We start from the raw sequence: 14,878 nt of genomic DNA, 5'->3' as shown, positions 1-14,878 counted from the left end.
TGCCTTGCAGCCATCAGAGATGCCGCCTCTGAATTGGAAGAGGAGAGAGGAACACCTGCTTCTTATATGGAAAAAAAGAGAGCATGAGAAGGGCGCGATCGAGGAGATATAGGGATGTCACCACAGGAATAAGGTTCGTAAATTTTACCAAAAGGTAAAAAAAACCTCCCAAGGGTACCAGCCACGAACCGAAGCCTGTAAAGACGATCAAGGGAACATCGTAGTAGAACCACAGTCGATACTGAGAATATGGAAAGATTACTTCTCCAAATTATATAACGGCGATGACGAACCGAATTCCGCTGTAAGGGAGATAGAACCACTCAACCTCGGCGACGCAGATCAACAATTCCGCCTAACCGACCTTGACGAAGTGAAGATAGCTATATCTATACTTAAGTCAAACAAACTTAAGTCAAACAAAGAAGCTGGAAGGTCTTCGAATCCAATCCCGAGGGTCGGCGCAGTAGAGGAAGACCGCTAATCAGGTGGCGCACCCAGGTGGGAGAGGACCTCAACCAACATGGCGTGCGAAACTGGAGACAGCTAGCTAGGGACCGAGTGGCTGGAGACATGTTGGTTGAGGCCCAGGTCCGCCCCGGACTGTAGCGCCACCTTAAGTATGTAAGGTCAATTTATTGATTCTTGCTATGAAATTCAAAAGGTCGTCTCACAAAAATGAAATACATTTATGTAAAAACGATTAATTAAATTTTTACTCGTACATAAATACAAAATTTACAACTTACGCAAACATTCTTAAAATTGCAATTCCAATGACATACAAAAACAATATGCACCAAATTTATTCTTCTTAGTATTCTAAGTTGTCAGCTATTGGGATTTGATATCAATTGGCAACATATTTAGTTGGGATAGCTTTATGATAGGCAAGACAGTTTTGAAGCTGGCTACAGTCGGAACGATGACTTTTTTTTATATTTCTCTTCATATAAATATTTAATTTTATTTTAAATTTTAAAAGTCTGACTTTTAAACGCTAAGTAAATGTTTACAAAACTCAAAACTGTAGATAAACAAAAATAAACAAGTTGTTGTTTTGGAAAAAAACAATCTGAAATCAAAAACGTATTCAGGAGAATATAATATTATGGTATCAAAACAATCCATTCTCAATCACGTTCTAACTCAGCACCTTATCTGGCTTATCTACTCTCTTTATACTTCGTTAATATGGAAATCGATGAAAGGAAAACTCATTATTTTTGACTACTTCTTACATTCGTTAAGTACTATGCAAACATTTCGTCCTCAATTAATACAACAGAAAATATATTAAAGAGTATTTTCCAACAAAGTGTTCAAGAAATAGAAAAGTGTGTTAAAGAGACAGTTAGTGAAATTAAAAATAAAAATGATAACTTAGCAATTTGAAAAAGTGTGTGAAGGAAGCAGAGAGTGAGAGCAAAAAGCAAAAATCATCATATGCAACAATGTTAAGAGCGCCTATTTATATAAAACCAACAAAAGAGTGAACAAACAATTAAAGAAAAAATAAATGCTACAAAATTATCCGTTCAAGTTAACTAAATTTCGAATAAAAAAGACGGAGCGGTAACAATTCAATGTGAGAATGATAATGAAATGAGCATTATTACAAAAGAAATAATGGATCAATTAAATAAAGTGAGTGAAATGAGAAATCCTAAAATTTTGATTCATGGATTGAGAGATCAATTAAAAGAAGATCAAGCCGAAGTGGCTTTGAGAGCAAAACGAAGAAGCGGCCAAAAAAAATCAGCACCCAGATTTCTCCATGGAACTGAACGAATCAGATCGTCTTGTAAGTATTTTTGTTTTTCAATTGATTTTAATTTTTTAAATTGCATTTTTATTTTAATAGCAGCCCATAACAATCAAAACTGAGCCAAAAATTAGGCAAGATGTGGAGATTGAAAAGGGCGAATACGATCTGATTCTGAAGTTCTACATGAGCTTCTGGAAACCTTGAAAGAATAATTTTATTTATATATTTATTTATTTAACAATTGTCTCTAAAGAAATTAAATGTTTGAAAGTGTATCAGTCTTACAAAAATAAGAATATTTATAATGCCATAGTGGAGATTGCGGGGAAGCATTTGCAAGTGTAATGATAAAGAAAAAATTGTTTACAATAGAATGGGATGAGTGTATTTGTTATGCAAATATAAATGTAAAACATTGTTTTAAATGTTGCGGTTATAATCATAGTGCGGCTAAATGTAAGAGTGAGAAAGACATATTATGTGCAAAGTGCAGTGAAAATCACATAGCAAAAGATTGTATGAGTGAAAACTTTCGCTTCATAAACTGTGTTATAATGAAAGAGAGGCTGAGCAACGTTGATAACAACATAGATGTGGACCATGATTCCGGGGATGCCAATTGTCCGGTTTTTCAAAGAAAACTAAAGTTTGAAAGGGAAACAATTTTATACTAGCAGCTTAGTATAATTAACCCTTTACTGCATTCGAAGCCAAATATGGCTTTCTCTGTTTGAATCCTTTTTTCTCTTCTCTGTCACGAAAAAATGAACAAGATACAACACGATCCTCTTCTTTGTATTTCTGAGAACGCATAGAGGTAGTTATTTTGTGTGTGCGACAGCAAAGAAGGGTGTATTTCATGATCACAGGTCAGTCGGTCGGTGAAAGTGAAAGTGTAGAATATATTCATATTTTAAGTGTTAATTACAGCGATTGTTTGGTAAGTTAAGTGAAATGAAAAATATATTTTTGATTAAGTGACTAATTGTGTATGCAATGAACCAATTTTTGTTAAATAAAATGATTGACATGGTCTTGTGAGAGCAAAAAGTGGGGAAGCCATATTTGGCTTCGTATGCAGTAAGGGGTTGTAAATCTACACATATTGTTGATTTTTTTTGTTTGGTTCGAAGATTTTGTTTCTTTTTCTATTGTTGTTTTGCTTGGAAGTTGTAGATTGATATGTTGTTTGTTATCTTTTACTTCAGAAATGGAGCCCCTTCGCTTTTATGGACATTCTACACTTTTAAACCCCATTCCTGGGGATGGATCTAAAAGCGACGAAGAATTGGGGGCAGATTCTGATATGGAATTGGGCACTCAAGAAATTCTTCATAACCAAAGCGGTGACCTAACTGTGCATGAAACTGACGAGGAGTCTGAATCAGAGAATGCACCCAATATAGCAACGACATCGAAAGCAAAAATTAAAAAAACGACCCTTGGAAAAAGGGTCATCTTCCTGCTTACGATGAAGAACAATTTAAATTTACAGGATCTATCGAACTCCCAGAATATGTAAAAAGACTAAAGGCACCATCAGATTTTTTTAGTTTTTTTTTTACTGATGATTTGATGAATTTAATTGTAGAGGAGTCAAATAAAAAAGCTCTTCAGGACAATATAAACAAGCCGGCGAATATATCAAAAAGCGAGATGGAGCAGTTCATTGGGATGGTGATATACATGTCTTGTTGTCAACTACCGGCTGCGAGGCATTATTGGAATAATTCTGTTGGACAATCCTTTATTTTTGAAACTATGACATGCAAAAGGTGGGAAACAATCAAAAGATTCCTTCATTTCAATGACAATACCAATTTCAAACAATATGGGACAGAAGGATATGACAAACTCTTCAAAGTAAGACCACTCTTAGAGAAAATAAGGGAGCGGTTACTGCTGATTCCAAAAGAGGAGTTCCTCGCCGTAGATGAGCAAATAATACCCACTAAGTGTCGGCATGAACTAAAACAATATAACCCAGCCAAACCTCACAAATGGGGTTACAAGAACCAAGTGCTAAGTGGAGTGTCTGGTTTCAGTTACGATTTCGACATTTTTGCAGGAGAACAGAACAACAAAATTCCTGACGGGTCACCTGATTTGGGCGTGAGTGGGAATGTTGTTACAAGACTTACATCGACAGGGGAAAAAAATGTGAACCACAAAATATTTTTTGACAATTGGTACAATAGCCCGAATTTGAAAGTTCATTTGTTCAAAAATGGGCTCTCACCACTGGGTACCGTAAGGCTCAACAGAGTTCCAAATTCAAGAATGCCGACTGAGGAGCTGAAAAAAGGGGGACGTGGAAGCATGGTTGAAAAAGTGGCCACAATTGATGGAGTTGAATTGAGTTGGTTTGACAACAAAGTCGTCAGCATGATGTCGCCGTATGTTGGTAGCAACCCAGTAGTAGAAAGACGCCGTTATTTTAGAAAAAATAAGCAGTACCAAAATATTTCTGCTCCTAAATCTGTCGAGGTATATAACAAGTATATGGGCGGCGTCGATTTGCTAGATTCAATGCTTGGATTACCGCAAAAAGTGGTAGAAAAGAATATTTTTGTCATATGATAGACTTATGTACAGTGAATGCGTGGATTATTTGGCGTCGTGAGAACGACTTCCACTTACCGTTATTTGATTTTAAACTTACTGTTGCGGAGCACCTCTGCAAGGCTGATAAGCTAGCTTTGAAAAGACGCGGCCGACCTAGAAGGGTTAAGTGTGTGTATTTGAATGTCCAAGGACTCTTAAGTGAAACACATGATGAAACGGATGATATAAATGATTTTGAATTAATATTGAACGGTTACAACTTTTATCAAGTTGAAAGTGAGTCTTCACATACTGGCGGTGTTTTGATTTATATGAAAAAAAGAACTAAACTTTGAAGTTATTAACGAGGTCAGAAACAATGAGGGATCTGATTGTCTCGAAATTAATATTGGTGATCGAAACATTATGTTAAAAATAATTCTGGTGTATAGATCAGATATATGTAGATATAGATCGAATAGGAAATTCTGGTGAAACTGCGTTAAATTGGGTGGTGGAAAATTGGAAAAATGAGATGGACAACAAAAATACTGTCATTGCGGTGTTTTTGGATTTCAAGAGGGCCTTCGGACTGTTGATCGTAAAATACTTCTTGAAAAGCTCTCAAAATATGGAATCAAAAATAATGAGTTGAAATGGTTTGAGTCATATTTAAATTCTCGAACACAGCGTTCGTCTGTGAACAATAATGTGTCTGATGTGAATGAAGTGAAAACAGGCGTACCTCAGGGCTCGGTATTTGGGGTGTTCTTTTTTCTATTATACATAAATGATATAAACTTGGCAGTTAAATATTGTAAATTATGTATGCTTGCTGATGACGCCCTTCTCTTTATTTCTTTTATTTCTGGGAAAGATATGCATGAATGTACGGAGAAAATTAATAATAATTTGCGAACCATGAGTAAATGGTTGATTATTAATAAGTTAAAACTAATTGTGAAGAAAACAAAGTGGACGTCGAATAAAATATACTTTCTTGGCAGGATTAGGAAAAAATTGCCTCGCCTCCAAAAACTGCAAAATAAAGCTATGAGAATAATCTTAAAATGTTCGCGTCTTACCCATATAAGAACTATGTTACAGAAACTTAACTGGCTTAGTATAACTCAGCTAATTAAATTGAATGTTTTATTGTTTGTATTTAAAATGAAAAACAACATGCTTTCAAAGAACTTAAGCAATAATTTAAAATATATCTATATGACTCCTAACCTTATAATCTTAAAAGTGCTCAAAACTGTAGACTTGATAAGAAAGCAACGTCTAGAGCACAGAACACAATGATGTTTAAAGGACTCCAATTATATAATAATCTTCGTAGTGAAATTATTATTATTATTTATTAACATACAATTTTAAAAATTACATGCTAATAGGAAGAAAAGAGCGCTAGCTGCAAAGATTTTCCACTCAAAGATAAATGTATTTATTTAGATAACTAATTTATGACTATTAAGGTATTTTTCGATTTTTAAAATGTTTTCGATACTAATAGTGTTTAAAAATGAATAGATATTTTGATTATAAGGCAAAATGGTATTGATTTGTTGAGAGATACTGCATACTGCGAGGGCCGAGTAAATGTGAGGTATTAATGATGTTGTTACTGACTGGACACAAAGGTGGGTCTTCTTTTGTCCCGCTAAAGAGGTAACAGAAATGTCAGGTGCTGTTTGCTTTCAAAAACTTGAAGTTGTTGTCATCTGAGAGGGCCGAGTAAATGTGAGGTATTAATGATGTTGTTACTGACTGGACACAAAGGTGGGTCTTCTTTTGTCCCGCTAAAGAGGTAACAGAAATGTCAGGTGGTGTATTGGAAAGGCTGTTTGCTTTCAAAAACTTGAAGGATGATGAGAAGTTGTTGTCATCTGAGAGGTTTGACCAAGAGAAAGCGAAGAAGTTGCTTATATCTGAAGGAGTACCCATGGGTGTTTCTAGACATCTTATTAGACGAGGGACATAGTTGCCAGTGAGGCACCGAATATTATGCCACATTTTGGCGACGGAAGAGTTTGGATTAATTGTTGATGTAAATTCAGTCAATGATTTAGCTTTGCTTATTTTAATTTCTTTTCTAAATCAAGCGTTTGATTTTTTATAAGCTATAAGGTTGGGAGTTAGAGGGTGCTTTTTAAATAGTCTCCAAAGTCTCATTTTTCTATCTCTCAGTTCTTTGATAATTGGGTTCCACCAGGGAACTTTTCTGGTGGTGGGAGTGTGACCATTTTGCGGAATTGAGATGTTGGCTGCGTAGCAAATTGATTTTTGTAAAATCTCGGCTTCTTTGTTTATATTTGAAGATGGGGATATTTTATCTGAGTACTTTTTGGTTACAGCTTGGTAACGGTCCCAATCAGCCAAGTCGATTTTGAACTTTGGGTTTGGATAAAATTTGGACTTCTTTGGGCTAGTTTGTAGCTGGATTATAATAGGAAAGTGGTCACTATTATGTAGGTCTTCTAAGACGTTCCATGTCGTTAATGGAAAAAGGGTGACTGAGCAGCATGATATGTCGATATGTGTGAAAGTGTTGTGTTATGAAAAGTGAGTTGGCGAGCCGTCGTTTAGAAGAATTAGATCCGAATTAAATAAGAATTCTTCGATAATATTGCCCCGGTGGTTCGAAACGGGTGAGCCCCAAAGAACGCTCCACGATTTAACATCACCACAAAAAAGGATAGGTGTTTGTATCTGTTGTATAATGTTTGCAAGATCAGATTGAGAAAATGTTTGTTTGGGTAATATGCAAAAAGAGACGATAGTAAATTTAATGGCCAAGTTGACTTGTACAGCAAGTGTTAAAATGTTTGAGTTGATATTGATTTGCACATGGGGTATGTTCTTTTTGATAAGAAGTGCTATGCCTTGTTTGCCGGTTAAATTTTGAGGAAAGTTGAGAAAATAAGATTTCGGAATAATTGCAGTAGATTGGAACGCACAATGTGTCTCTTGTAGAGATAAAGCACATGGCGATCTTTCTTTGATCAGAATATTGAGCTCGTCGAAGTTATTAATATAACCTTGCATATTCCACTGGAGAGCTTTAAAATAGTTTGAAAGTTCTTAAATTGTGTTGGTTGTAGTTTGAGGGTGGTAGGTTGCATGACTCCGCTGTCTAAAAGTTGAGGCACCGTGGCTTCCCAAAAAGCCTGGGTGATTCAACCTTAAGGCAGTAGAGTCTGGGTTGGGGATACTGTTGTGTTATTTATATAGATTCATCATCTTCCGTATCGGAGTTGTGAATGAAATAGTTTTTAGATTCAATAAGATTTCGAGTTGTTTGTGAAATAGGTGAGTTAGTAGAGTAAGTTTGAGAGTTTAAAGTGTTTGGTGTCAAGTTTGTTTGTGTGTTAATATGAGAGTTTTGAATGTTATTTTGAGAATTTTCTGAGGTTAATGGTAAATTCGTTTATGTATTAATAAAAGGGTTCTGGATACTAGTTTGAGAGTTTGTAGAGTTTGGTGTCAGATTAGTTTCGATATTGATATGAGATTTATGATGTTTAAATGTGAGTTTTGATTAGTATCTGAGGATTTGTATATTGTTTGAATATAAAGAATATAAGACATTTTAAAAAAGAAGTAATTAAATATTTGAAATCGGATAATTAATAAGATCTATTAAAATGTATTGAACCAAATGGCCTTTTAGCCAAATCACATGCTCTTTACACTCTCTAAACTTTTATTTATTTTTGTTCATTGTATCAATAATATGTATCTGCATAAAAACCATATAATATAAAAAATTAACAAACACATCAGATTTATAATAAGAAAAAATTATCATTATAATAATACAAAATAATTAAAAGGTCCGCCCCGCGCACCCATCCTAGAGAACATCTTCAAGGGATGCCTTAAATTTGCATACATCCCGATGTCTTGGAGACAAGTTAAACTCGTTTTTATTCCAAAGGCTGGAAAATCCAGCCACGTTAACTCTAAAGACCTAAGACCTATCAGCTCATCATTATTCCTTCTCAAAACTTTTGAACGTTTGATCGATATTCACTTGAGGCCAAGATAAGTCTCTCCTTTCAAAGTCTCAACACGCCTACAACAAAGGGAAATCAGTTGAAACGCCTTTACAGAGTATAGTACGTACAATCGAATATTCCCTTCATCATAAAGAGTACAAGACCTTAGTTGCCTTCTTAGATATAGAAGGTGCATTTAGCAATGTCGACACATCTGCAATTGCACGTGTATTGAAATCTCTGAAGGTAGATAAGTCGATCAGCGAATTGATTAATTAAATGCTGATAAGCAGGATTATCAATTCAAAACTGGGCGATTTTACTGCACAAAGGGGTGTGAGCAGAGGTACGCCACAAGGTGGTGTCCTATCTCCTCTAATTTGGAACTAAGTAATAAATGAATTACTAATTACTCTAGAAAGAGAGGGATACAGAGTGTTTGCTTATGTCGACGATGTTGCTATTGCAGTAACGGGTAAACATCCCAATATACTAAAAGAACTCTTACAAAACGCTTTAAATAAGCTCACCAGATGGGCAAATCGGTGTGGACTAGGCGTTAACCCACAAAAAACCGACCTTGCCCTCTTCACAAGGAAATACAAAGTCCCACTCATTGACCCTCCCCTCATAAACGGTGTACCACTTAAATTCTCTGAACAAGCAAAATACTTGGGTCTCATTTTGGATAAGAAATTAAGTTGGAAACCTTATATTCAAGAGAGAATAAAAAAGGCGACAGTAGCCCTGTTCTCCTGTAAAAAGGCCATTGGTAATAAATGGGGCCTACAGCCCCGCATTACACACTGGCTACATATCTCGGTCATAAGGCCGATCCTTACTTATGGAGTAGCGGTATGGTGGACGGCGCTAAATATAGCCACAAATCGCAATAAACTCAGCAAAGTCCAACGAACAGCCTGCCTGTTTATGGGAGGAGCACTTCGCTCTACCCCCTCCGCTCCACTTGATGTTCTGTTCCATCTAATACCGCTGAATATTTTCAGCAAGCAAACGGCCGCTAATACAAACATACGACTTCAAGCCTCCTCTCTGTGGATCAATAATTGAATTGGCCACAACACTATTTTGAACTCGTTCAGAACTATAAACAGTAATATTGACTACACCATACCCCATCCTCAGTTTAATGACTATAGCTTCAAAGAGACTATACCTCCCAGGTCTCCTTGGGAGAATACATCATTTTTGAACGATGATCTTATAAACTTTCATACAGACGGATCAAAAACGGAGGATGGGGTTGGTGGAGGCGTATACTCAGAGAGACTAAACTTAAGTCTCTCCTTTCGTCTACCCGATCATTGTAGCGTGTTCCAAGCTGAAATCCTGGCTATAAAAGAAGTCCTATTATGGCTTAGAGAAAACGTTATATCAACTAATGATATACGCATCTTCTCGGATAGTCAAGCTGCGTTAAAGTCCCTAGACTATGTCTCCACTAACTCACATAGTTCAAAATTCACATTAAAAGAGACATTAAAGGAAATTGCAAAGCTGACGAACTTGCAAAAAGTGGAACAACTTTGCCTCTGCTGGCTCACAATGCCAGCAAAGGTATCCCCTTAGCTACATGTAAACTCAAGCTCAAGCAAGATACCGTAGAGAAAACAAACTTCAGGTGGAATAACACCACCACTTGTTTGGCGACAAAATAAATTTGACCTAATCTTAGCGCCAGGCGCTCAAAACAATTAATCTCTCTGAGTAGATTGCACATTAGCTACGTTATAGGTGTCCTGACTGGGCACTGCCTAATAGGAAGGCATGCTTTTCGACTTGGAGACCCAGCAAATGATTTTGTAGGAGTTGCATGTACGAGGAGGAGGAGGAGACAATCTCTCATCTTCTGTGCACATGCCCTGCCTTATCACAAAGACGTATAATCCACCTTGGAGACTACTACTTCAAGGATACAAGCGACCTACAAAATTCTGACATTATTTGTCTCCTACGCTTCATTCGAAGCTCCGGAATACTTTGGAGGAGTATTACGGTTGAATTGCTTGAGGGGATAAATGCAACTTGTTTTTTAACTATAACATAATCCTACAAAAGTATGAGACAAGGAAAATTAATACAGTGCTCAAGTTCAAATTCAAGCGACGTGAATGATTCAACGCTCAACTTTCAATACTTTCTAAGACTGAGGTAAGTTTCAGGATACTACATATAAGTCTTATAGATAACAATGGCGACATTGCGTAATTGATCCTTCCATAAGGAGTAATTGAAAATACAAATACCGATCAATTCTTTAGTTTTAGTTTTTAGTCTTTTAGATGCTAATGCCACTAATCGACAGTGGCAAAGGTAGAATCTAAAACAAATATGAAAAGGTAAGTGGATTACAAGTTTCAGGCCACACCAGCATTGATTTTGTGTTTCCTGCATCCGTCTAATGCTACTTGTATTGAACGGTCCAAAAGCTTGTTTATTATTCAACGAAGGAAGGATTCGTAAAAAGCCATCGGTGAGATAAACCATCAGATCATTGGTGGACCTATTGCTGCCGTCGGTAAATAAGAAGCCTTCGGTCTTCCAGATATTTTTTGAACTGATAATTAATCAGCATTTCCAAGACCTTAGAAAGAAGGGACGTACGTGCGATCGGTGGATAATTTGATTCAAATGCCGTTTTCCATCAATTTTCTTAGTTAGGTTGGCTTGGTAACATCTTACCCCTTTAACCCTGATAACCTCGTTGCACCTCAATACAAATCATGCATTTTCTTTGGAGATGAAGCTTTTAACCCTTTTTGGATGAAAGTTCTTGTTCCCAAAATATTCTGCACTGGAGTCAACGTAACTATATTGACCAGGTAAATATTTTGAAATAATTGTTGACATCATCCCATTTGGCTATATCGTATTGCCAAACAGTTCTCTTAGCAGGAGTTTGACACGAGAAATATTCAGATTTAACACAGTGGTCATATATGTTTGAAAGAGATAGAACACTGATAGTGTATTTAGCGAGGGCAGATTTAAGGAACAAGTCAAAATTGTTTTTTGTTCGACTTCTATTTAAGAAACAAGTGTCAATGGTGTGATTTTTAAGAGGATTTGAACCAACAAACATTGTCACATAAATTAGAACGGGAAGTTTGTATTAAATAATGGTATGAATATTAAATTCCGCAGGATCAGAGGCCTGACCTGACTTGGGTTTCACTTAGTGCCAAAATAGCTGACCTGTTTGAAACAATACAGAAGTATGCCGAAAAAAAAAACGATGACAGTAATTGCGAATACAAAACATCAACATCAAAACAGACACAACCAAGAAAATAACAGAATCCTAATCAACACACGTGACGTGACTATTGTTATTTTTTAGTAGTAATGAAAATTGAATCCGACCCTGTTAATAATTTTCTTATTGGAAAAAGCCTAGAATAAATTCTTAAAAACTAGTTTTGTATTGAAAAGGAACAAAAAATCAAACTTACTTTTACTGATTCCAAGGTTTCCAATGGCTGAATGCCTGGTAATTTAAGAATTCTCTCAATAAAACCAGGATCCGAAATGTATTGTGAAGCGTTCTCGGCTGCCTGACGGAAAACTCCTTCGAATGTATCACGAGCCCATTGCAAAGTATGTTCGATGGCATTAGGGAAGTTCTTTAATGTACAAATGGGTATGCTCTTCTCTGGGGGATCCTGAGACGAGCTATAGGATTCCGTTTGAAATGGCACAATCACTTGCACATTACCCATTGTGCCCAATGTTCCAGAATCAATCAATGGTATGCGATTGAACACACATTTACGGTCCATGTAAATGCGAGCATCAACATTATCCAGGGCATTGGCCACGCCATCTAACTTGCCGAAGAACTCCTCCGAAAATACCTTTTCCGTTTCAACACCTACACGCAACTCATAAGCGGTCACTTTGACTTCATTGTTCATACGTTTAATTGCAGTGGCAGCGGTCAAGGCTTTAGATTTCTGCACGTCCTTGGGACGGAACAGAAATTGTCTGTTTAAATTCGACTTTTCAATGAGATCCATGTCGGTGATAACAATTTCACCTTTACCCGAACCCACACCAACCATGGCAAAGTTCTTCAGCAACTCACAACCAATGGCACCAGCGCCGACGATAAAGTATCTAAAAATATAAACAATCACAAACAAAATTAGATAATTCAAAATAAAATCACACATACTTAATGTCTCCTAGTTTGTCCTGGAAGCTCTTTCCGAAAATCGCAATCTGTGCATCATAACGCGATCCGATTGGTTGGACATCGGCCTCAGAAGGATCTTCATCGGGTAAACATTCAATAGCATCAAAGTACAAGAATTGGAAAATTGGAGTAAATTTTCCGCTGCATGCCTTGAGCACCTCCTGGGCTACGATGCCACCAAGTGCTGCATCGATGGGACAACAATTACCAGCGCACGTCTTCGAAAAGATAAGCACCAATTTCTCATTGATGTCAGGATTCACCGACTTGCACAGTTGGAGGAATTTCTGAGCATCCTCATTGTTCCAAGGACGTGGGCAATTACCAGTTTCCTCGATGAATTTTTGCAATGCCGCAAATGCCGTGTGCAAAGTAGAAGGATGATCGAACTTAGCGAAGTCCGAAATCAGGAACTCGGGGTTCTTTTCTGCTTCTGCCAAAGGTTTGAAGTCAATTGTTCTTGGCATTTTGACTTGTGTCACAATACCACCTCGGATGTACTCGCTATAGCCACTGGTGTCACCAATACTGAAGGTGTACGGCCCAAGAACATTAATTTTCAAAGGCTGACAACCATTCAACTCGGTCATACCCTGAACTTCAGAAAAGGTCACGTAATCACCGTCATTAAGTCCGTGACGCGTCTCATCAAGACACGTTACAACACCTTGGCCGTCTTTGGTGATTCCAGCGACCATAGTCGAAAGTGGTTGTTGGCCATCCTGATCGAAGATGGTAAATTTCTCGCCGAAATCGCAGAACACCTTAGTGAAGAGACCGCGGCTCTCCGCAATAATCAAAGCAATTTTATTATCGTGGGCAAATTTTCCGATTCTCTGTTGCTCTTCAGCGCTCGAGTTGGTTAGAACAACGACACGGAACTGCTTTAGGAAATCATCAGTTAAATCACCTGTATAAGCAGTGGTGCGCACATAATTATTTAACTCAGCTAACTGGCCGCAAGAGGCTTCGGCACGGTTCTTGCCAACATCATTCTCACTCAGATAGAACTGAGAAGACAAATCACGAATCTGAAATAGCAATAATATATTAATTAGCTTAGTTGTTTTCTTCTTTTTGTTGTATGTATGAATATGATTGTAAACGACTTGATGTTGAGTCATATTATTATAAATAATTGCGAACATGTTTATTTGAATTGAACAAAGAGGTTTAAAACGATAGTCTAGAGTGGTTTTCTCAAACTCGGGCAAGATGTGAATTGGGAGAAAAAATGTCATTAACCTGTACTTCAAATAGATTTGTTAAACATACACAAATATTTCAATTTGTTTTGAACCAACCGGCTTGAAATTGGGCGCTGCACTACGTCACAAGTTGTTTTGCATTCAATGATGATATTGCATTGATTGTATTCTAAGTAAACAAACAAAGAAAATTCGACACATGTGTTGTTTTTATGACTGCGTAGTTACGTATATGTAAGACATTCATAAAATAATGAGCTTGTGGTTTTTTTTTACTTTGAGTCAATAATTCAAAATAGATTAGCCATTTCGCTTTAGATGTGAAAATGAATGAAAAGTAAAACAATTTACTATCCACCTGCAGTACGCAATATTACCTAAATATACGTAGTTTTGCAATAAGTTATGTCCCTAATTAGAATTGAATAAAGTTTTAGGAATGAACGTCAATTGCGAACATTAAGAGATTGAAAGGAACTGTCCTGTATTCCTTCGAAAGCCCGGCAAAAATCCTCGTTTCAAACCTTCCTAGTGGGTGCCGGGCGGTAATGATCACCACAGTTGTCTTGCACGTTGTCAAGATGGGGATTAGCTAAGGCCAAGTTGAATTGCTGAAGCCTTAGCAATGGAATTTGACCATAGATACGGGGTCCCTAATTTCAGTGGTGGTGTAAGCGTCTTACATAATCCGTGCCAAAGAATGAAAGGCTGGCTCATTCGGATGCCTTGGCAGGGTCCGTCTTATTTTCTGCCTTACCCCGTTATATCGACTCTGCCGGGGCTGACCTCTTTTTTCCGACTTACTCGTGGGACCAACATTCAAAAAACTTTAACAAAATGGAAGAACTAGACATGACGAACGTAGAACTATCCTCTAACTTGGAGCATGAACTCTTGGCCGCCAGCCAGGAGACCTTGAAGGGGAGCTCTTTTAGCGCTGGTAGTTCCAGCACTTGTGAGCAACCCAAAACCACAGGAAGTGGTTTCTGGATCAGCGCAACTGCGTACTCCTAGTGAGGTTATCAGGGATGACCTCCACGTAGCAGTTGTGGATGAGCTCTCTACAAACAGCAAAGGTCTGCTGAACGTGTGGAACTCTATCGAGGGCAAGCTCTCGTACACTATATAAAACAGTGTG

The 14,878-nt window shown here is 37.3% G+C and overlaps 1 protein-coding gene across 1 annotated transcript in view; it reads right to left on the bottom strand.

The window, feature by feature from the left end:
• LOC129938999 (ubiquitin-like modifier-activating enzyme 1) overlaps nt 1-14,878 on the bottom strand; it is an 86,632-nt gene that overhangs the window by 8,991 nt on the left and 62,763 nt on the right. Inside the window, exons 4-5 of the mRNA XM_056046851.1 lie at nt 12,512-13,563; nt 11,790-12,453 (exon numbers count right to left, since the gene is read on the bottom strand). Of these exons, the coding sequence (XP_055902826.1) occupies nt 11,790-12,453; nt 12,512-13,563 (1,716 nt within the window). The remainder of the gene's footprint in view (nt 1-11,789; nt 12,454-12,511; nt 13,564-14,878) is intronic.

This window comes from Eupeodes corollae, chromosome 1 (genome assembly GCF_945859685.1).
Source record: "Eupeodes corollae chromosome 1, idEupCoro1.1, whole genome shotgun sequence".
NCBI classification, from domain to species: domain Eukaryota; kingdom Metazoa; phylum Arthropoda; class Insecta; order Diptera; family Syrphidae; genus Eupeodes; species Eupeodes corollae.
Note: the sequence above shows the minus strand (reverse complement) of the source record. Positions and strands in the feature narration are given on the sequence as shown.